Source organism: Tiliqua scincoides, chromosome 1 (genome assembly GCF_035046505.1).
Source record: "Tiliqua scincoides isolate rTilSci1 chromosome 1, rTilSci1.hap2, whole genome shotgun sequence".
Taxonomy (NCBI): Eukaryota; Metazoa; Chordata; class Lepidosauria; order Squamata; family Scincidae; genus Tiliqua; species Tiliqua scincoides.
Window position 1 is genome coordinate 292,808,741 of NC_089821.1, and position 23,615 is coordinate 292,832,355.

The window sequence follows — 23,615 nt, forward strand, 5'->3', positions numbered from 1 at the left end:
TTTAGAATGAGAATCTGTCAGGACCCACGAGAAGTGATCTTATGACCGGAAGTGACTTCATCAAGCAGGAAAATTTTTAACAATCCTAGGCTGCAATCCTACCCACACCCAGGAGTAAGTCCCATTTACTATCATTGTTAAAAGCATATACATAGTAGCCTGTTAAAAGTACAGAGCTGTAACATTTCCCCATATGCAGTCACATACCATGGTAGCATATTTAATATATTAAAATAAAATATTGAAATGAATGGGGACCCACCTGAAATTGGCTCACGACCCACCTAGTGGGTCCCAACCCACAGTTTGAGAAACACTGCAATAAACCCCTATAGAGTGAGGCAACTCTTAGGCCTTGAGTTCTTTCCTGTCACCTTTGTATGTATGCTGTTCAGCAATGACCGCCATCAAAATGTTTCACAACGGTAAAGATATCAAGAGTGCTCCAGGAAAAGTTCACACATGTTAAATGAAAGTCTGCAGTATCCCAAGGATCTAGAACAATTTATTTGAAGCATCCAATGTATTTTCTCTTGATTATGTTTGAACAATTAATGATTAAACAGTACTCAATTAAAAGTAATGAACACTGGCTGAAAAGGACAGGATATGAAAATATTTTTATATAATTTAATCATAACACCACAATTCTGCTCGAAATGGAAAATGAAACTGGGAAACGATATACTGATGAATAGAAAGAAGAGCAAGATATCCAGCTGACAGTGCAAAATTTTTTCTTTTTTCTTTTTTAAAGTCTGCGAGTGCCCTGGGCCTGATCCAGCAGGGCTCTTCTTATGTTCTTAATTCAATGTCTCATCTACAGTCACACACAATGGCAGTTATTGCAATCAAGAAGAACATATCACTGCATTTCTGTTAGTGTTAATCTGGTTATTTGAAGGCTAGAGCTTACCTGCTGGTGCTGGTAGTTGTTGAGAGACCTGCTGGAGCAGATACAGGGGCATCCAGTGCAGGGGCCGAGGAGGGCAGGGAGGGGGGGCCAATGAGGGCAGGGAGGGGATTGAATGGGGCAGTGGGAGGGCAAAATGGGGCAGGGTAGACGAAGGGTGAGATCAGTGACTCTGGCATGTGACTCATCCAAACCCCCTTTCTGGGCCTGAGCAGAGCAACACAGACTTGGGTCAGTGATATCGCAGGTGCAGGTCCAAGTCGATCCGTTGCAGCTGCTGAGGTTTGCCCACAGCCAAGGGAACAAATGACTCCTTAATCTGAGGAGACCTCCAGCAGCCAAAAATCCCCTGTGGAATGCAGCGTAGCCTGTGCTGGTGCTTCTGCATTGCTGTGCAGAGGTTCTCATTGAACGGAATTGTTAGCTATGTAAATCTGTAATTTTATCATTTTGTGGGCATGAGATTGCATAATGATATGTTGCAAAAGCAGTACAGTAAGAGATAGTACACCTAATTTTTAAGTGCACTTTAGCAATCTTACCAACATTCCTGGACGTCACTAGTATGATTTAAAGATTTCCGTATTTTTTTAGTTTTTGGTATGTCCGTTTAAAAAACAAAAAATTCTATACTTGTGCAATTTGGGCTCATTCCTAGAAAAAATACTGATGCACCACATTCCATGACACAGTACCCTGAATGAATTACAGGCATACCTCGCAAATATGGTGGGGTAGGTTCCAGACCACCGACAGAAAGCAAATACCACCTTAATGTGAATCAAAGCGTTTCCCCCCACTTGCCTTTGTATATAAAAGCCTAAAAACATATTTATACTATCATTTATTAATTGCGCAACAGTTCTAGACCTAAAAAAGATGCAAAAGTAAAAATAATAGATGCCACAGTACATGAGTGTGGGTAACAAAATAGCACCGGTCGACTCATTCAATTCAGCTCCAAGTCCGTTGGTGTGTGCGTCACTGCCGAAAACCCTCTTAAGGTAATAATAACCCCCATAAATAAGCATGAATACAATTGAAAAGTGCCATATTAGCAAAGTGTTCTAAAGTGAAGTGCCTGAAAACGAGATATGTCCGTAACTATACAAGGAGAGTTAATGCATTTTCTACTCCAAGAATTAGTAAAGACTATCCACACATTACAACTAGTTTCTGCTATGAACTTTCCAGAAAGGTCAAATAAGATTGTCAACAGGATCACCAAAATAAGACCCAATACAAGACCAGGCTTCTCTTCTCTGCCCTAATCTGTTGTGTTGAAAGGAGATCTTTGGTCCAGACAGATGTACGAATTTCACAAAACTTGCAGTGACAGTGGAAGCTACAACTGCTAAAAACCTGAGTCTTCTTTACACCCTCTAGTCCAAGTGGACCAAAATTCTGCAGTAAAATGTCCCAAATGTATTTATTCCATTCAATGAACTACTACAGAGTCATTTGTTTACATTTTCCAGATTCCACGACACCTACTCAAATCCTTACCTAGCAGCCCAAACTTTCGCTCAAATTCTACCTGCAGCTTTCATTACTTCTAGTTCAACACAGGATAAATCTTAGAGCTGTTACACATGCATAAAATACTAGTCAAAGTTGTTCTCAGCAGAAAATAAAAGTCCCAGAAAAATACACAAGGGCAAAAAAACCTTCAAAAGTCTTTTTCTTAACCAAGAATGTCTTTCTTCCAATACTGAAAAGGATGGAACAAAGATTCAAATATAAACAAAATTTAAAAAGGCAAGACTTTCTTATACATTAACCAACCAGTTGCTACTTTTTCTTGCTCTAGACCTTGCACAAAATTGTTGCAAGATGCTCAGCAGCGATGACACAACAGAGAGTAACATAAAACAGTGCTATTTTATTAAGGGCGCAATCCTAAGCAACTTTTCAGCACTGGCATAGCTGTGCCACTGGGGCATCTGCTGCATCCTGCAGTTGGGGGGTAGTCTTGGAGGCCTCCTTAAGGTAAGGCAATGTTTGTTCCCTTTCCTTATTGTTGTATTACCCTTATGTCAAAGCTGGAAAGTTGGTTAGGTTTGCGGCCTAAGCAACATAAATTGTAAGTTACGATAAAGCTTGTGTAGAATATCTTCTACTAGAATACAAATTACTCCAGAAAATTCTGCATAAATGCTGTGGACTTTGCTATAATGGGAAGGCAGGATATAAATGTATTAAATAATAATAATGAGAGGTAAAAAATAAACAATGTGCATCTTGAGGGAGGGAGGGAGAGAAAGCAGAGAACCACCTGTACAGCATATTTAACATTTTGTGATAAGTTATAAATGTTTTTTGGACAAATCCGGGCTCAAGGGAAAAAAAATACAAAGTAGAGTCAACAAGAGCTCCTTTCAAGAAAGCCTGAGAAAATATGTCAATTGTCAAAACAATTAGTGGGGGGGGGGGGAGACACAGAGAGACAAGAAGTAGATTCTATGACCTACCTTGCAGAAGGGCTCCATTTCTCTTGAAAAAGGTGCTTCCTGGCCAAATGGGTGGACCTGATGTGCTAAAAGTAATTAAAAAAAATGTGTAAAGAAAATTTCAGTCACATGTAATGATTTACAAGTCATTCCAATTATACAGCCTTTAAATTTGGTATCACTGTTGGTATGTGAACAATATGACACTTTAATTATGAAGAGCAGAGTTTATTTCCCCACTGAATAGATTTAACAAATCAAATTCTGTTCACAAGAAAATTCAGCCTCATCTCTGCCCACACACATACACTATAGCCAGGAAGAGGAAGCTAGAAACAAAAATATTTCTCCCACACATAAAATTTTTTAGTAAATTCATAGCACAGCACCCACTAAGTTTGCAAGAATCTTCAGAAAAACCAGGTGTTTCAGGCAGAGGAGGGCAGGAGGAAGGAGTTCCCGGGGGCAGGAGAGCGGGGAGTAGGAGGTGGGTCTAGGACCTGGCAATTATGTTGGTTCCTGACCCCAGTCCCGTGAGGCCCAGGGCAGTTTCGGGCTGCTTGGATTTGCACCACCTCCGGAGGCGGCACAGATCTGAGTAGCCCCATTGGGACTGCAGTGGCTCTCCTCGTTTCCCCTTGCCCCTAGCTGAGCCTCTGGCTGCCTGAAACTTGTGCTGGATACAGCGCAGGAATTGGCCTGTCTGTTCCAGCTCAAGTTAGGATTGTGTCCAAAGAGGTTCTCTCAATAGGCCAAATCACACAAGGTCCAATACATACGGCACACCACTGATGTTATACAGTAAAATAAAACACTCTTTAAAAGTGATGTCTTAATGTAATTTACCATTCCACCATTGCTGTGAAGTCTTATTTAATACAGAACAAAAATATGGGATACACTAGAATCGAGGTCATAGCTCTGACATCACATGCTCAAGAAAAAAAAAAGAAAAAAGACTACTCAAAAATTCAACACCACACACCAAACTTGCTCATGATTCTGTCAAATACTAAAGTGGTTGGTCGTTATAACAATCCTGCAAGGTAGCAAAATAAGAACTTCTACATATTACCAAATTAGGATAAAAAATAAACACAAAGAAGATAAATGGCAGCAAATTCACAGCTAAGAAGACTTGAATGGTGGTCCTCTCTGTTCATTTCATTGCTGTTATGTTATACTGGTCATAGTTTTAATCGTTGCCAGCTATGAGAAATCAGTAGCAATGCTGTTGTCTTGTAAACTACAATGAAGTCAGTGGTTCACACCTTTATTTACCCTGCTCAATTACTTGAATGTTTCTAAGTGCATTGCAGAAGGTAATTGGCTCTATCTCAGAATAGCAGTACTGATAGTGAAAGAGGGTGCGCCAGCAGAACATGTTGCATGACCAGTAGTGCAATCTGTTGCACAAAACCTCTGAAGACAAAATCCTATCCAACTTTCCAGCACCAACGCAGCTGTGCCAATGGGAATCATGCTGCATCCTGTTGTAGGTGTGCAGCCACACAGTGCTCCTCAATGTCAGGGAATATATGTTCACTAACCTCAGGGCTTCTGTAGCGACACTGGAAAGTTGAATAGGATATATGTTCCATGTGTTCCATTTTATTTAAATATAAAACATTTAAATAAAACTCTGATCCCAAACCTCCACTGCCTTGTGGCTACATCCAGTTACGGAAAAGGCTTCAGGAGTCAACCTCGAGGCAAAATCCGGAGCTGGAGTCCCTGAGGCAGTTCATGGCTGAACACAGTCACGTTCTGGCAACTCCTGTGACGCCGCTGGAACCAACCGTATTGGCCTCTGCCTTTCCATTGGACCATTTCAGTGACGTGGAGAGGGGGGATTTGCTGCATGGGTAACAGCCTATCCTCCATACCTACTTTACCCAGGTTTCGTGCACTGGAGAGGACACTCTGTTCCAGAACCACCATTCAGAGCGTGACACCATAGTCTTCCGAGACTGAAGGATGCCAACACACACAAAACATTTTTGCCTCAAAGGCAACCGGCACGCACAAAATGAAACAGGAATGTGCATTAAGTATGGATAACTACAGAGCTATATGTGCTTGTTCTGTGCTGTTATTTATGTACAATAAACCCCATTTAAGACAGGAACCATGTCCAATACTGTTCTTGAGCAGCCATGAATATCACTGGTGCTTTCTGGTTATTTGTTAAACAGATTATTTTTATTGCACACAGATACAATTCATGTTAACTGTCTCATGGCTCAAGTCTAGCCGAGAAAGCAAACATTACACTATCCCTTATTTATCACAGCCCTTCAATGTGCTTCCTGATGATTGTGGAAGATCCATGCAGCACCTATAGTTTCCAAGAATGATTCTGTAGCCAGTATTTTGTTGTTGGCAACCTTCAGTCTCGAGAGACTATGGTATCGTGCTCTGAAAGGTGGTTCTGGCACAGCGTCTAGTGTGGCTGAAAAGGCCAATTCGGGAGTTACAATCCCTTCCACAATGGGAGCAAGTGCAGTCTGTCCCTGGTCTGTCTCCCTGGCTATGGGCCTTCCTTCTTTGCCTCTTAGCCTCATTCTGTTGGCCAAGTGTCTCTTCAAACTGGGAAAGGCCATGCTGCACAGCCTGCCTCCAAGCGGGCCGCTCAGAGGCCAGGGTTTCCCACTTGTTGAGGTCCACTCCTAAGGCCTTCAGATCCCTCTTGCAGATGTCCTTGTATCGCAGCTGTGGTCTACCTGTAGGGCGCTTTCCTATAGCCAGTATTCCTGCACTACAGTATTTCCTGTAGCCAGTATTATTAGTACCGCAACAAGTAAATTGGCCTAAAGAATATTATTGGCCATAACTGTGGACTCAGAGGACAGAGAAGCTGCTTGCTGCCTTTCCTACTGAGGTGGCAACACCAAAATGCATTCCTCATTACTTTCGGAAATTGTGCCTGAAGCATAATCCCTGTGTGAAGCATGTCTGCAATACTGCTGCATTAATGAGCAGTAAAGTTAAAATGCTAAACAAATAACAGCATACATTATCTGCAATATTATCTGCAATATTATCTGCAATAACAAGTGGGAAACCCTGGCCTCTGAGCGGCCCGCTTGGAGGCAGGCTGTGCAGCATGGCCTTTCCCAGTTTGAAGAGACACTTTGCCAACAGTCTGAGGCTAAGAGGCAAAGAAGGAAGGCCCATAGCCAGGGAGACAGACCAGGGACAGACTGCACTTGCTCCTGGTGTGGAAGGGATTGTCACTCCCAGATTGGCCTTTTCAGCCACACTAGACGCTGTGCCAGAGCCACCTTTCAGAGCGCGATACCATAGTCTTTCGAGACTGAAGGTTGCCAATACATATCTGCAATATAACTTTCTGTAGCACCTGAAAATGGCAAGACCGTAGTATATTGAGAACAAGTCTCACTTTTGCTTGCAATTCCTGGTTCACTAGCAATTGAGCAATACTGACTTAAAAGAATTCCTTATGCGCATCACTGTGGATACAACTCACTGAGTGTATCAGAGTTATTTCTTCAGCTCAAGAAAAGAAAACTTCAGCTCTAAATACTTGCAGCTCCAAAGACCCAAGATAACTGGATTTCCTTCAGTTGTCTTACAACAAAGAAACAATTGGGGGAGGGGCAGTAAATAAAGATCACTAGTTCAGTAAGAAAAAGAGAAAAAGCAGAGCTGTGCGTTCAAACCCACTGGAAATGTATTTACAAAGAGTGAGTTTTAAATATGAATCTCTAAATATTGTTTTCAAAGCAGTCATGTCTTTCCTTTCAATGTATTCAAAGGACAGTAAGACATTTTGGATGAGGGTCGACAATGATAAGAGACAACCTGGACCAGTGACCAAGAACATAGCAGCAGCTTCCATAGGACATCAGGCTCGCTATGTTGGTTACACTTTCATAGAATTTCACACACAATTATTTCACATACACAATCCCCTTAATAATAAGCATTCAACCTCCATTCCATTTGACAATACCGAAGACTTAGCTTAAATTACAGCAATTTAAATTAATATATTGGAAAATATATTGTTATATTGGAAGATATATATTACTGCTTCCAAGACTTTTGCAATATTCTACAAAATATACAAGACACTTACAAGATCTTACTCCTCATATGAGAATTAAGTTGGTTCGGTCTTATGTTTATTTCTCCAGCTTGGCAAAAGACTGTGTATGGAGTAGTGAATGATTCAGTGGTTTTGTGTAGATACAATATGTAATTCAGGTTAAGGTTGCAGGACAACAAGATGGCACCCACAGACCTTTTTCACATGCAATCTGCCTTGCATCCAATCTATTTAAGTTCACTGCCACATGTGACCACCAACCATCTTGGTTTCAAGAAATCATGGATGCTCCAAAACTCCATTTCATAACACAGACCAGCACACATTTTACTTCCTTAAATGTTACACCAATTCCTGGGTATATTTGGGATGCCGATTCCAAAAATGGCATCTGTTTTGCCCTAATGTCCAGTTTTGGAGATATGGTATAGCCTCAGTGAAAGGTTCAAGCAGCTTCCTCATGAGGAAGCCTAGACCATGGCTTCCTCATGAGGAAGCTGCTTGAACCATTCACTAATGAGGTTATACTATATCTCCAAAACTAGATGTGATAGGACAAAACGGATGCCATTTTTGGAATTGTCACCCCAAATTCATATCAAGCCACCATAAAGTTTGAGAGAAACTTTTGACCCTCAATTTTGTAGGCCTGTGATCTGTCAAGTTCTAACATTCCAATTCAGAGAGGACAGTATAAAACAGCACTACTGGACGAGGGAGGGAAGTGAGCAATAGCACCAGGGATTACACTGTCAGATAAATGCCTGATACTATCAATAACTATCATGGTGGGGGGGAATATGGGAAAAGTTAGAATTCCATCCCCTCCCCCAAAAGGTTTTCAAGCTTTGATCATGATGGTCACCTCTTCAGAAGGGGAGATCATTGCGTGCAGGTGCAGAAGAACAGTCTAATTTTATATACAAAAGGTCTCTGCATAAGGGCTGCTGTGTGTCAATAAAAAAGCAATTGTCTACAAAGTGTATTGTAACTAGCAGTGGCTCTGTGTAAATGCAATGCTACTCAAACAATAAGTTTTTTTTTTACATTGTCACATAACTGGATGTAGCCACAAGGCAGTGGAGGTTTGGGATCAGAGTTTTCCTTCTCTTAGATGAGCTGCCTTTCCAGGCTGACGAGGCTCATCTACCCATTGGAGAGAGAGAGAGCAGTGTTCAGACACTGCTGAGACAAACGGTTTTTCCTGATACCCACAAACCCCTCTCTTTCCCCTCCCCCCTGCATCCCGTTTGTCTCACCACTGCTCCCTCTCCAATTTCCTGATACCCACAAACCCCTCTCTTGCCCCTCCCCCTGCATCCCATTTGTCTCACCACTGCTCCCTCTCCAATTTCCTGATATCCACAAACCCCTCTCTTGCCCCTCCCCCTGCATCCCATTTGTCTCACAAACTGCCTTTCCCAGTTTGAAGAGACACTTGGCCAACAGTCTGAGGCTAAGAGGCAAAGAAGGAAGGCCCATAGCCAGGGAGACAGACCAGGGACAGACTGCACTTGCTCCCAGTGTGGAAGGGATTGTCACTCCCAAATTGGCCTTTTCAGCCACACTAGACGCTGTTCCAGAACCACCATTCAGAGCGCGATACCATAGAGTCTTTCGAGACTGAAGGTTGCCAACACGTGATGTCACATAAGGTGGCCAGACCTTGGCCAAATCCAAATAATTTTTAATAGATAATTTCATACACTCACTTCTTAGATACCCATGTTGGAACTCAAGACAAAACACACAGGAAGTCTCCTATTCATATACTGACCAGACCTATTTAGCTTCAGCAAGATTTTTGCATCACACTTCCGGCTCTGACATCACCGTAGTTAGGAAAACTAAAATTTGTGAAAGATTTTAACTTAACTGCAGGTTTGCGAAACGCTATTAGTATTAAATCAAGTAACTAAAGATGTTTGATCCAAATGATAAACACGGCCTTGATCAGTTACTTCCTTGGCTTCACTGACATACGGAAGTTTGAAAGTTTAATCGAGCAAGCTTTATGACCTGCCACATTCCTGTTCCTATTATCTATTAATAGACAGAATAAATTGCAGTTGAGCACAAACAGTCATCAGCTTCTTAGAGAATGATCATCTAATTATTTCCAATTTGCACAAAGATTGATGATTCAGTCCTACCATTACATATCTTCATATCCTTGCTGAGGGAGCCTAATCTTCACAGCCTTGCTGAGGGAGAATCAGCATGGCTTTCTGTAAGGGTAAGTCTTGCCTCACAGACCTTTTAGAATTCTTTGAAAAGGTCAACAGGCATGTGGATGCGGGAGAACCTATGGACATTATATATCTGAACTTTCAGAAGGCGTTTGACATGGTCCCTCACCAAAGGCTACTGAAAAATCTTCACAGTCAGGGAATTAGAGGGCAGGTCCTCTCATGGATTGAGACCTGGTTGAAGACCAGGAAACAGAGAGTGGGTGTCAATGGGCAATTTTCACAATGGAGAGAGGTGAAAAGCAGTGTGCCCCAAGGATCTGTCCTGGGTCCGGTGCTCTTCAACCTCTTCATAAATGACCTGGAGACAGGGTTGAGCAGTGAGGTGGCTAAGTTTGCAGACGACATTAAACTTTTCCGAGTGGTGAAGACCAGAAGTGATTGTGAGGAGCTCCAGAAGGATCTCTCCAAACTGGCAGAATGGGCAGCAAAATGGCAGATGCGCTTCAATGTCAGTAAGTGTAAAGTCATGCACATTGGGGCAAAAAATCAAAACTTCACATATAGGCTAATGGGTTCTGAGCTGTCTGTGACAGATCAGAAGAGAGATCTTGGGGTGATGGTGGACAAGTCGATGAAAGTGTCAACCCAATGTGCAGCAGCAGTAAAGAAGGCCAATTCTATGCTGGGGATCATTAGAAAAGGTATTGAGAACAAAACAGCTAATATTATAATCCCATTGTACAAATCTATGGTAAGGTCACACCTGGAGTATTGTGTCCAGTTCTGGTTGCCACATCTCAAAAAGGATATAGTGGAAATGGAAAAGGTGCAAAAGAGAGCAACTAAGATGATTGCTTGGCTGGGGCACCTTCCTTATGAGGAAAGGCTACGGCGTTTGGGCCTCTTCAGCCTAGAAAAGAGACGCCTGAGGGGGGACATGATTGAGACATACAAAATTATGCATGGGAAGGATAAAGTGAATAGAGAGATGCTCTTTACACTCTCACATAACACCAGAACCAGGGGACATCCACTAAAATTGAGTGTTGGGACAGTTAGGACAGACAAAAGAAAATATTTCTTTACTCAGCATTATTATTATTATTATTATTATTATTATTATTAAACTTTATTTATATGCCGCCATTCTCCCCAAAGGGACCCAGGGCGGCTCACAACATATTAAAAACAGATTAAAAACATAATTTAACCACAAATAAAAACATATTAAAAACACATTAACATATACCCATAAAAACCATAGTCAGATAAAAAGTCAGATAAAAAGAGCAAAACGTAGCAAAGCAGAGGAATCAGGCCTGTAAAAATACTAAAAAGATACAGAAAAGATGTTTAAAAAGGCCATGCACTCAGAAGGCTTCTTTAAACAAAAATGTCTTCAGGCCTCGCCGAAAAGTCTCAAGAGAGGGAGCCATTCTCAAGCCAAGGGGAAGAGAGTTCCATAACATTGGTGCCACTACTGAGAAGGCCCTATTTCTTGCCGCCGCCCCACGTACCTCCCCACGTACCTTCTCTGATGACCTAAGAGGACGAGCCGGATTGTATGGAAGTAGGCGATCTCTGAGATACCCTGGCCCAGAGCAGTATAGGGCTTTAAAGGTCAAAACCAGCAACTGGTTTGATCAATACCAGCATGTGGTTGGTATGTGGAACTCCTTGCCACAGGATGTGGTGACGGCATCTGGCCTGGATGCCTTTAAAAGGGGATTGGACAGGTTTCTGGAGGAAAAACCCATTACGGGTTACACCACATGATGTTTATGTGCAACCTCCTGATTTTAGGAATAGGCTATGTCAGATGCAAGGGAGGGCACCAGGATGCAGGTCACTTGTTATCAGGTGTGCTCCCTGGGGCATTTGGTGGGCCGCTGTGAGATACAGGAAGGTGGACTAGATGGGCCTATGGCCTGATTCAGTGGGGCTGTTCTTATGTTCTCATCCACCTCTGTACAGGTTTTAATGACAATTACTGCAGGTATGTTATACAGCAGTAGTAACTTCTACAGCAGAGACATTCCATACAATCACACTGACTCCCCCTCCCCCCGCTTATATGTGTGCAGGTTAAATACTGCCTTCTACACAGAAACACACTCAGAAGATTTGCATAAGGCAGCACATTCTAAGGTCAAGCAAATTGTATTAATATTTCTCAATATGTATCTATACAGCCTAAGCTTGTAAAAAGTAATTTTATATAGAAATATATTTTCTATATTTATATAGAAGAACACACTCTACCCATCACTTAGCACGCAGAACTACAACTTGCTATAATTCAGTACCTATTGTTTCAAGGCAAGTAGCAGGATTGCTGACTGAATGTTTAAGTGCCCAGACTGATGGCAGCTACGTCGCACCCCAGAATGCCTTATGGCAGCCTTGCTGCACCCCAGAATGCCTTGCAGAGCCAGAAGGCAGAAAGCAACACAGCTGTGTTCCTTCCTGAGAAACTGCAAGTGGAAAGCATGCGGAAAGCACACAAATGGTTGAGCCAGCAAAAAAGGTATTAAGAAAGCTAGTTTGGTGAGTTCTGCAGGACCACAATCATTCAGTAGTCGGTCAGTTACTGGAATGTTACTACACAGTGTGTACCTGTATACAAATATTATTCCCTTCAATGCGATTATGCAAGGGCAGCAGATTACAAATCTATATTACTTTGGGTTTGCCCATCTGAGGAAAGCAATGCCTATGTTCAAAATGCACACATCTCTCATCAAGCGTGAAGGATGCACATGTTTAAAATAGGGTGCATGCTTCTTTAAACTAGAAGCAGAAGCCCTACTGGAGCTCCAGTTCTGGTTCCATGTATTTTAAGTGACACGTCCACAGATTGGCACAAGGTAAAAACAATTCTAGATTGTAGCTGCAGGCACTTAACCAAAAGTTGTAAGAAAAATTTTAAGTTTTTCTAAGCTATTTTTAAAAAAAAACAAACACACGACCCCAAATACTGGAGGAATATTGAGATCATTTTTCAGTATAAGGGTATCTTGCAGGGGGTGGGAACTCAAGTCAGGTGACTCGACTCAGAGTCGCCAAACTCAGCATTTTTCATTGACTTGTTTACACTCGAGTCACACACATGGAAGACTTGGAAAAACACTTGAATCAAGGGCCCTCTGACTTGGCACTTGTCCCCATGCACACTGCCTCAAGTCTATCTGGGTGTACTTGCTTACTGTTTTCGTGGCGTGAAAGACCTTCTTAGGGCCAGCATTCCAATTGGGTGAGCAGGAGGGAAGTTTCAGTAGGGAGGCAGGGAAGCGTTAATGTTTGCTTTTGCCTCTGAGAAGGAGGGGGGAGGTGAGAGCAGGCTGCTTTTCCCATCCATCATAGGAAGGAACCAATGATCATTGGAGAAAGGATGGGTATTCTGATATTTTCTTTGGCTGAGGGAGGGCAGGAGGGTGAGCCCAAGGGAGTTCCTGCCTTATGACTGGCTGAAGAAGCCCAAGGAGGGAGAAGGAGGCGGTCTGTAGCTATCGCACTTGCCAACCATATGGCATGGCTGCTGTAAGCACTGTTTTTACTTGGGAAGAGGGAGCCTCATTGAATGACTGGCTACAGTGAGACTACTTCCAAGTAGAACTACCAAGGATTGGATCATCTTGGTAAGCCTCCCAGAACACGACCCTTCTCCCTCTTGCTGCTTCTATTTCCGCTCTCAGTCTCTCCCACCCTCCTGCCTCGTTTACAAATGTGCGGGGACAGCAGAGTGATACAAACACACCAGCAGCAGCCTTGTTTTCCTCTGCAGAGCCATGACGGGCTTTTTAAAGGGGGCGACAACTCGAGTCTTTTAGAGTCGCGAAAAGGTGACTTGGAAAGTACCCCTGCTATGATTCATTTTTGAGTCGCAGGGGACAGTGACTTGTGACTCAACTCAAGACAAGCCACACTGGATTTGCCCTTCCCTGTTATCTTGCCAGCAAGCTGTAGATCTAATGTATTTTGTTCTTGACCAGAACTAATTACACAAGAAGCTTTTACCAATTGCAGTGTGCACACATGGGTCTTGCAACATCCAAAAGAGTGTCTAAGTTAATATTTAGCAAATAGAGTTCACTTGCTCATAATGAACCTCTATTTGTCCAAACTATTACTGTTACTCTACTGAGTTTTGGTTATGATGTTCAGAAAACATGTATTTATTCAAACACTCAATTACAACATAAGAGTTTTCCTTTGTTAAATAAAAGGACCTGATTATGTGACCCAAGTAGCTGTACTCAATGAGCAACTTTCAGCATTCATGGAAATGACACAAATAAAATCACAGCTAGAGTTGGAAAGTTAGTTTTACTATCCGCTGTAGTGATGCAATTTAGTTACTTCAGCCCAGGTGTGGCTTTATTTTTCATTTTCCACATTTATCTCAGAGAGCAAGTTATAATTGCCAGATTAGTTCAGGATTTGCCACTATGAAGAAGCAGGAAGAACATCCATTCCGGGGACGACGACCCTAAGCTTTTATGAGCTCACAGCTTTTTGTGAATTAAGGGTGGGGAGTAACGGACTAGGTCATCCAAGAAAGAACAAAAGTAAATACCACATTGGAAACACTTGACAGACAGATCTTTATTGGGCTTAGAGGAGGGGAAAAAAAAACTAGAGTTACCACTCTTTCTAAGAAGACCAAAACTCACCTCTCTTATCCCATTTCTGCCCGGCCCACAGGTATTCACATTAGGTCTCTGCTTCGTATATCAACAGGCAGAAATTCAACCCAGAATTGGTCAGATTGTCCATGCACAGGTACAGCACCCAATACGTCACAGCTGAACCATGAGAATGACAGTTTCACAACATGGGAGTGAATAAGGCTGTAATCCTAACCAACTTTCCAGCTCTGACATAAGGGCAATGCAACTCTCAGGTAAGGGAACAAACATTACCTTGCCTTGAGGAAGTCTCCATGACTGCCTGCCAACTGCAGGATGCAGCACATACCCCACTGGCATAGCTATGCCAGTACTGGAAAGTTGGTTAGCAAACGAACCACCTCCGTTGGGATCCTGATGACATGTCCTGAAGCATTTTTGAAACATTAACCTCAACATATATATCTTCTCGAAAGCATGAGTGTGTCATAATCACATGGTCATGTTTCAGCTCCCAATTCAGAAATCTATCCCGAGAGTAGCATGCTAGTCTGCACACAATGGTCTCTCTACTGCAGACAATTGGTGCTGTCAGGACTGGAACTTATTTGAAAGAGTAGTGGAAGGGGATAACTAAAAATGAATTCCCTCCCTGAATATCCAAAACTGTCAAAGCTAGGTGACATCCAAAACAGTCATCTGTTTAGGTGGTTGTGTGTATGGCCCCGTTCAACTAAGGACCCCAAGCTCAGAATGCCAAGTGCAGCATTTCTCTCCCGTTGCACCCCACAGAATCATTTTGCGTCTGCTGGGACAAATGCAGAAGGATATCTGTTTGCAGGAGTTGGGGGAGCTGTCATTTTCCAAACAAAACAGACAGTGACAGCTCAATTCCAGGTTTAGATATCATTATACACTCGGTATAATGATACTTTTGCACACAGTAGGAACAGAGGTATGGTTGCAGGTACAGAAACTAAGACACAGCTTCTCCACGTCAGGTTCTTCTATCCCAATGCTGTGATCAGTGCCGAGCACTTCCGTCAGTCATTTTAAAATCTGGAAAGACTTTGCATAGGAGAGAATGGGAAAGGGGGGGGAGTATGAGAGGTAGGTAGCAATTCTGCCTTCTTGGATAAGCCAATTCACAGATAGCAAATTCGCATATAAAGAGAAGTGACTGTAAAAGTTCTCTTGTATGCCGTCCTCCTTAGAGGGAGGGTGGAATATCAGTGTGAAGAATAAATAAATAGACATTCAGCAATCAGAAGAGACACCTCAAGACAATACAATACAGCCCAAAACTATTCCCCGGCAGGCTGTAGCATGCAGCTGCATCAACAGAGACTGCATTGCATGATAAAGGGGATGCTGACTAGAAGGTATAAGGATGGTAAATAAAAAAATCTTACTGCCACATAGCCTATCTGGCTGCCTATCAGACTCCAGCCAGCTATGGAGCTGGTGCAAGTCCAAGGAGGCGAAAGGAGCAGGATGGACCGGGGAAGAAGAAATAGGATCCTGGCACAAATTACTGCCACCAAGATCCACCCCCCTTCATCCCCTGAACTGCCCCATGCCCTCTCTGCTCCCTTAATCCCTGCCCACGACATGCCTCCCACTGCCAATTTACCAGAGTCGGCACAACCCAGGCTGTGCTACAGCAGGACTACAACCAGCCCAGCAGTAGCACGATTTCTGCACCATCACTGACCTTATATGACAGTGTATCAGGATATTTGGGCTGAAAATGCGGTTATTTTTAAGCCTAAAGGGAGACAGACCAGGGACAGACTGCACTTGCTCCCGGTGTGGAAGGGACTGTCACTCCCGGATTGGCCTTTTCAGCCACACTAGACCCTGTGCCAGAACCACCTTTCAGAGCGCGATACCATAGTCTTTCGAGACTGAAGGTTGCCAATACAAAGGGAACTAGTTGGAGCATTAGAAAATTTTAGGCAGGAGTCCTGAAAGGAATTGTTAATGCAGAACTGGGTAACAAGACATGCTATATTGCAGCTTTATAATTTTTAAATTAAAGATGAATATTTATGTATCGCTATAGCGTCAGTAAATTTTGTTAACAAGATAAAAGAATTTACCATTCCTCCTGACAGCTGCTGGCAGCTAATATCACAATTAGGTGTTACCTAGCAACAGCTAGCAGTAGTCTCTCTTCATTCTTTCCTTGATTTTGGAAAAGTAACTAGACTAATTAAAATTTATTTCAATATTTTTAATGTATTTATGCCAAGACATTTAGGGCACAATCCACTCAAAGTTAAGAACTATAAATAGAAGGCATTTAAGTACATGCTTTACTCTACACTGAAATTATTGGAGCCCAAAAGTGCTCAACCCAAGTTGAATTGTGCCTTGCAGATTTTAGGACATTTCTCAACTTTGCAAAACAAAACAAAAACAAATCAGATTAACAAATTCCTATAACTTGACAAAAATCAATTCAACAAATATATGTTGTTTCTTCTCCAGTTTTATAAGAGTTGACACAATGTTAAACATTTACCTTTCCTTTTCAATTTTTAAAATCTAACTCTCCTGCTGCATGACAGACCAGAGGTCCAAGCCTACTTTTCTTTGAACAACAACAACCATCACTTGTGTTACGTTTTGAACTTGTCTATTCCAAGTTTTATAAAAGGACAGCAAGACGAGACTCGCAAACAACCATTTGTCTAATCATTTAAGCCAGGCAGTTACGTAGCAAAGCAGTCAGAGGCAAACAGTTTACATCAGCGAGTAGTCCTACAACACTGAGGATGGGAGAGACCCTCTTGGTGGGCTTGAGAAGGAGGACTTTGCCAGAGACTTGCATGGGGGATGAAGACACAAAAATCATCTCCAAGGGGCTGCAGTATCTCATCTCCAAGGGACTACAAAGACATCAGTTCCGTAGCTACAGCTTGAGAACATTCTAAAGTCTGTACTACACAAAACCTGGACCTTTATGTGGGACTGCAGAGACCATCAAGAATCATCCTTCCAAAGACTTGCATGAGCAAGGAGTAGGAGGGAAAATCCCAAAGAACTATAATTTCTCGATCCCCTGCTTCCAAAGTCTTCTTGATTTTCAAATGCAACTCAGAAAAATAATCACACTATGAATACTGGAATAGATATTAACATCTGACATTAGCAAATATCCAGATAAAATCTGCCAACAACACAAACAGTGTTAAGGGTAGGTGAGTATTAACAATGTCCAATAACCAGTAAATCTCAGGGTCCAATACATTATCTCTTTTTTAGATTTCTCTTCCTTACACTCTATGTTGCAAACAATTAAAACAATGATAAACTCAAATAAAAATGTGTTTAAAAAACTAGTTCATGGGTTTTTAGCAGGCTGTCTAGTTCAAACAGTATTTGAACTAAATCTGTCAAATCTCTTCAACCTGTTCCCCAAGTACGGTTAGCTTTTCTTTGAAATGTTCCCCCCCCCGTCCCACCCTCCTTTTATATTCACTATAGAACAGAAGTATTCACAGAAAAATTGCCAAGGGAAAATTAGAATGCAAGAAGCGTTTAAAAAGGCCACGGGTTAAGTAAATGATAAAAATGGTTTTCTTCTGGAGATGTAAAGTGCAGCAAAACTTCTGCACTCTTCTACACACAAATGTGAGTGTGTTGCACACTTCATGATCTCACTCAAGTGAGATCCTTCTCCAGTCACACAGCCCTCCCCCCCTTTCCAGAATCCCATTTTCCTACTTATTCAGGGCAATGCACCATGCCTCACTCCCACTGAGAGCCGGCCCTGCCCAGCAGCTCTGTACGCTGTATTTTCATCTCTGTATTTTCAATGGCGGCTGAGCTAGGTACTACGTGACCCACCTGAAATTGACTTATGACCCATCTAGTGGGTTCTGACCCACTGTTTGAGAAATTCTGAAATAAGGAATGAGAGTAAGGGCAATGGAATAGTTTGCCATAAGAAAAAGCCACTGCTGGTAAACATTAAGCCTTGCTGAAGAAGAATCAGAATGAATTTCACACATATATGGTATTGAGAAACATCTCTCTATTTGCATTTCATAGCCATCTGGTCCCACCTACAACAGGAGTTTCAAACATAAGGCCCAGGAGTTGGATGCAGCCCGTGGAAGCTTTTTATCCGGCCCTCAGGCGCTGAGCAGTGCTGAGATGTTACTCCTGAAAGAATAGCCCACATTTCAAGATATGGGAGAGCCCAATTTTTATAAGTCAAGGTTCGAGTATTTTCTCTTTTGTCATTTGCAGCTAATGAGTTCCTAAGTGAGGAAAAAAGTGCTTATTTTTGGTTATGACCTGTTTAATGACATCACTTCTTGCCTAATGATATCACTTCCGGCCCTCAGCAGGTATCATGAATGCTATTCGGCCCTTTGTATGAAATGATTTGACACCCCTGGTTTACAATGTCAATTCCCTATCACCATGCACATACTATTTACCTATCTGCCAGCTGAGGATAACAGTGTATGTATCTGAAGAAGTGAACTCTAGTCCACAAAAACCTATGCAACAAACAATAAATATCGGTTTTTCAGATACCCCCCAGACTCCGCTAAGAAACGTATAGAAAAGAAAGAGCAGGCAGAAAAGCTACTGTTGGAGTTGTGAAAATAATGGGTTCCCTACCAACAGGTTCTAAGCAAGTTTTGCTGTCTTAGGATAATAGCATTAAGACCTGTCACTGCTTTAAAGAAAGCCAGGAAGAAAAGAGGAGGAACAAACAACCCCTCAAGATTTGTAATATGATGGATGTAATATGTAATATGATGTAATATGTAATATGATGTAATATGATGGATGCTATATTTTGAAAAGCGGTGTGCCCCAAGGATCTGTCCTGGGACCGGTGCTTTTCAACCTCTTCATAAATGACCTGGAGACAGGGTTGAGCAGTGAAGTGGCTAAGTTTGCAGACGACACCAAACTTTTCCGAGTGGTGAAGACCAGAAGTGATTGTGAGGAGCTCCAGAAGGATCTCTCCAGACTGGCAGAATGGGCAGCAAAATGGCAGATGCACTTCAATGTCAGTAAATGTAAAGTCATGCACATTGGGGCAAAAAATCAAAACTTCACATATAGGCTGATGGGTTCTGAGCTGTCTGTGACAGATCAGGAGAAAGATCTTGGGGTGGTGGTGGACAGGTCGATGAAACTGTCGACCCAATGTGCGGCGGCAGTGAAGAAGGCCAATTCTATGCTTGGGATCATTAGGAAGGGTATTGAGAACAAAACGGCTAGTATTATAATGCCATTGTACAAATCTATGGTAAGGCCACACCTGGAGTATTGTGTCCAGTTCTGGTCGCCGCATCTCAAAAAAGACATAGTGGAAATGGAAAAGGTGCAAAAGAGAGCGACTAAGATGATTTCGGGGCTGGGGCACCTTCCTTATGAGGAAAGGCTATGGCGTTTGGGCCTCTTCAGCCTAGAAAAGAGACGCCTGAGGAGGGACACGATTGAGACATACAAAATTATGCAGGGGATGGACAGAGTGGATAGGGAGATGCTCTTTACACTCTCACATAATACCAGAACCAGGGGACATCCACTAAAATTGAGTGTTGGGCGGGTTAGGACAGACAAAAGAAAATATTTCTTTACTCAGCGTGTGGTCGGTCTGTGGAACTCCTTGCCACAGGATGTGGTGCTGGCGTCTGGCCTGGACACCTTTAAAAGGGGATTGGACAAGTTTCTGGAGGAAAAATCCATTATGGGGTACAAGCCATGATGTGTATGCGCAACCTCCTGGTTTTAGAAATGGGTTATGTCAGAATGCCAGATGCAAGGGAGGGCACCAGGATGAGGTCTCTTGTTATCTGGTGTGCTCCCTGGGGCATTTGGTGGGCCGCTGTGAGATACAGGAAGCTGGACTAGATGGGCCTATGGCCTGATCCAGTGGGGCTGTTCTTATGTTCTTATGTTCTTATTTGCAGCCATATCTGCAGCCAGTGGTGACACTTGCTAACGGTACCAAACGGATACTTTGAGAGCCCAAGTGAATACTAATAAGGTGGATATGAATGTTAAACACGATTTGTTTGCTAAAATCCCAGGCAGACAAATAGCTCAAAAAGAACTCTCCGAATTGAACAAAGGACTCTATGAAACATACTTGCATACACAAACTTCCCCTTTTCTAGCCCCACCTCAGTCACAAGATCTTTTGGTCAGTATTTCTCAAACTGTGGATTGGGACTCACTTGGTGGTTCATGAGCTGATTTCAGGTAAGTCCCCATTCATTTCAATATTTTATTTTTATTATATGTATTAGACTTGATGCTTCCATGGTATGTGACTGCATTTAGGGAAACGTTACAGATCTGTCCTTTTAACAGGCTATTATATATGTGCTTTTAACAATGATAATAAAGGGAACTTACTCCTGGGTAAGTGTGGGTAGGATTGCAGTCTAGGATTGTTAAAAATTTTCCTAGTTGATGATATCACTTCCAGTTATGACATCACTTCTGGTGGGTCCTGAAAGATTCACATACTAAAAGTGGGTTCTGGTGCTAAAAGTTTGAGAACCACTGCTTTAGGTGGTTTGAAGCAAGCTACTCTCTCTCAGCCCCAGTTTGAAAACCCATGTGACTACTGCTACTTACTGTACGAGGTTGTTGCAAAAAGTGACAACAAGATGATACAAGTGCAGTGCTTTGTACACTCAGAAAACTATACAAATTTTAGGTAATACACAGTCTCCTGGCTGGAGCCACCCAAGAAAGGACTTGAAAGTATAGTATAAAGTTGACCTTACCTCAGTATGCCTCAGTAATGAAAAAGCAAAAAGTATTTAAAATAAGACATAGAAATAAGTTTTCAAATTTGGTCCTATAATTCTTTGGCACACCCATATTTAGTACAGGCATGCACCACTTAACAACAGACTGCATATACGTATGACGGTGGTCAAAGCACAATAAACATGCTCTTAATGAGGCAATCATGTCTCCCTCTGAGCAGTTCGAGTCACTCCAACTCCAAAGCGATGTAAAAATGGTAGAGAAGATACAGAAGAGAATAATTAAAATCATCAGTAAGGTTGAGGCATTCTCCATGAAAAGAGAGAGCAAGAACAAAACGGTAAATTATTCTCTTCCGAAGAAAACCCAACAGAAAAATCCCCACACGAAACAAGCATCAGATTTGTCCAATTAAGCCTACTGTCTGTCAATTTGAGTCAAACAAAAGAAATACTTCTTCACAGGACAGATAATTAGCTCACCTAATTCACTGCCACAAGACAATGGCCTCCAGTTTAGATAGCTTGAAAAGAATTAGACAAACCAATGGCATATAAATCTATTTTATTATTTGTTACATTTAACCTGCCCATCTTTGGAGCTCAGGGTGGCATACATGGCCCCCCTCGCCATTTTATTCTAACAACAATCCTGTAGATTAGAATGAAAGTCTGATCCATGCTAGAATCCATGGGGGTTGGTGTGGCGCCACAACTACTTACCTGGAAGATGCACCCAGTCCTCCAGAGGTTGTCTCAGCCTCCCTGCCTCCTCAGAAGACCACCAGAATGCTACCAGAAGCCACTTCCAGTTCATACTGGTGAATTCTGGTCACTTCTGGGAGGGATTCTGAAGTTCAGGAAGGCAGTATGCAACCTCCCTGAGCCTCAGAACACCTGTGGATGCAATAGGGAGTAGCCAATGCAAACTAGAAGCAGACCCAGGAGGCCCTCTGAGGCACGAGCTCAGTGTCTGCAGATGCACAAATCCGCTGATGCCGAGACCACAGATAAGGAGGGCCGACTGTACATGGCTGGGTTATCTCTGACAGACAGAATTCAGAATTCCACAGAGAAACACAGTGCCTAGTGTGTTTGGATGTCAGGGGCAAACCTCAGGTTGGAGATTTCCGGTCACTGTAAGTCCATCCCTCACTTCTTGGTTCTTGTTAACTATCAGGGAAGGAAACTCAAGTCAGATGACTGAGTCCAAGTCGTGAAAATCAGCGTTTTTCGCTGACTCATGGAGACTCGAGTCTTGTCCATGGAAGATTCTGCAAAATTCTTGAGTCAGGGACCCTTGACTTGTGAGTCGCCATCCACTTGGGCAACTTGAGTAACCTGCCAATGGCTACCGCTTACGTCACCTCCATCTCACCCAAAAAAACCTCTTTTGATTATCCGGAAGCCGGGTTTGCACGTACAAGGAGCAGCAACAGCAGCAGGATATGCAGCGTTCAGAGACAGGGACTGGGGGGAGGGGAGTGAAATGAAATGGTTAGTTTTGTTTGCGCTTATAAAAACATGCAGGGTCTCATGATGCAGAACTTGTAGCAGGTTTTGCAAAAATATTGATTTTACCTAGCTCGGTAATCCACATGAGGTGCCTGCATGTCTACAGAACCTGGGGGAGGGAGTTGGCTCCTCTTGTCTCAGATCATCCAGATGGAGGATGTGTCTCCGGGAGGGGGGGGGACAGGAAGAGCCTTTTCCCCCAATATGGACAAGTCATGGGTCAAGCAAACCCTCCGACACCTACGGTCCACAGTACAGGTCAGTTATGTCTCTGAGGGCACAATCCTAACCAGGTCTACTCAGAAGTAAGGCCTATTTTGTTCAATGGGGCTTATTCTCAGGAAAGTGTGGTTAGGATTGCAGCCTGAGTGGCACAACACATGCTGGCCAAGCAGCTTAGAGGAAACAGGCTGCAGAACTGGTTGTTCTCACTGCCTGTATGCTGCTTGCTTGACATGCAGAGGGTTAATCTCCCAAGTTAGGCTGCCGTTATCATGGGACGCCTGGATGGATAATGGGTACCTGAGCCCCCAAAACCCCTCCTTCTAGAAACATGCCTGAAAGTAACTGTCTGTGTCTGAGCAGGGTGTTCCCTCTGCAGCCTCCCTTGATTCAGCCTTCCTGTGCTGCTGTGTCCAGTGAAGTAACGAGCATCATCTCCCCTGGCTTACCTGTGGGCTTCCCCATGCTGTCCTGAGCCTTGCTGAGCCAAGATGCATCCTGATCACATCCAGCTGTGCCCATGATGTGAAGGGCATGGGTTTCGTCGCAGCTGAGGTGGGACAGGAAGGGATTGGTGCGTTCTTCATTGCTACCTGACAGGTGGGAAGGACAGGGACAGTAGGGGAGTGTTTAAAGGGAACCCTGAAGCACACACAGAGCCTGGCAGCCGCCCCCTTTTCTACCACGGAGCTGCAGTGAGCTTTTTTAAAAGCAAGAACTCGAGACTTGAGTCTTTGAACTGTGAAAATGTTCCAGGTGACTCGGAAAGTGCCCCCATTATGACTTGTTTGAGTCGGGTTGCGGAGGTGGAGACTCTACTTAAGCCACGCCTGACTTGCCCATCCCTGGTAACTATAGTTTGCTG

The 23,615-nt window shown here is 42.9% G+C and overlaps 1 protein-coding gene across 3 annotated transcripts in view; it reads right to left on the minus strand.

Annotated features, from left to right (window-relative positions):
- The window catches only part of FOXN3 (forkhead box N3), a 188,803-nt gene that overhangs the window by 91,463 nt on the left and 73,725 nt on the right, over positions 1-23,615 (minus strand). For all 3 annotated transcript variants that reach the window (XM_066628300.1, XM_066628291.1, XM_066628284.1), the window contains exon 4: positions 3,385-3,449. In XM_066628300.1, coding sequence (XP_066484397.1) covers positions 3,385-3,449 — 65 coding nt within the window. The remainder of the gene's footprint in view (positions 1-3,384; positions 3,450-23,615) is intronic.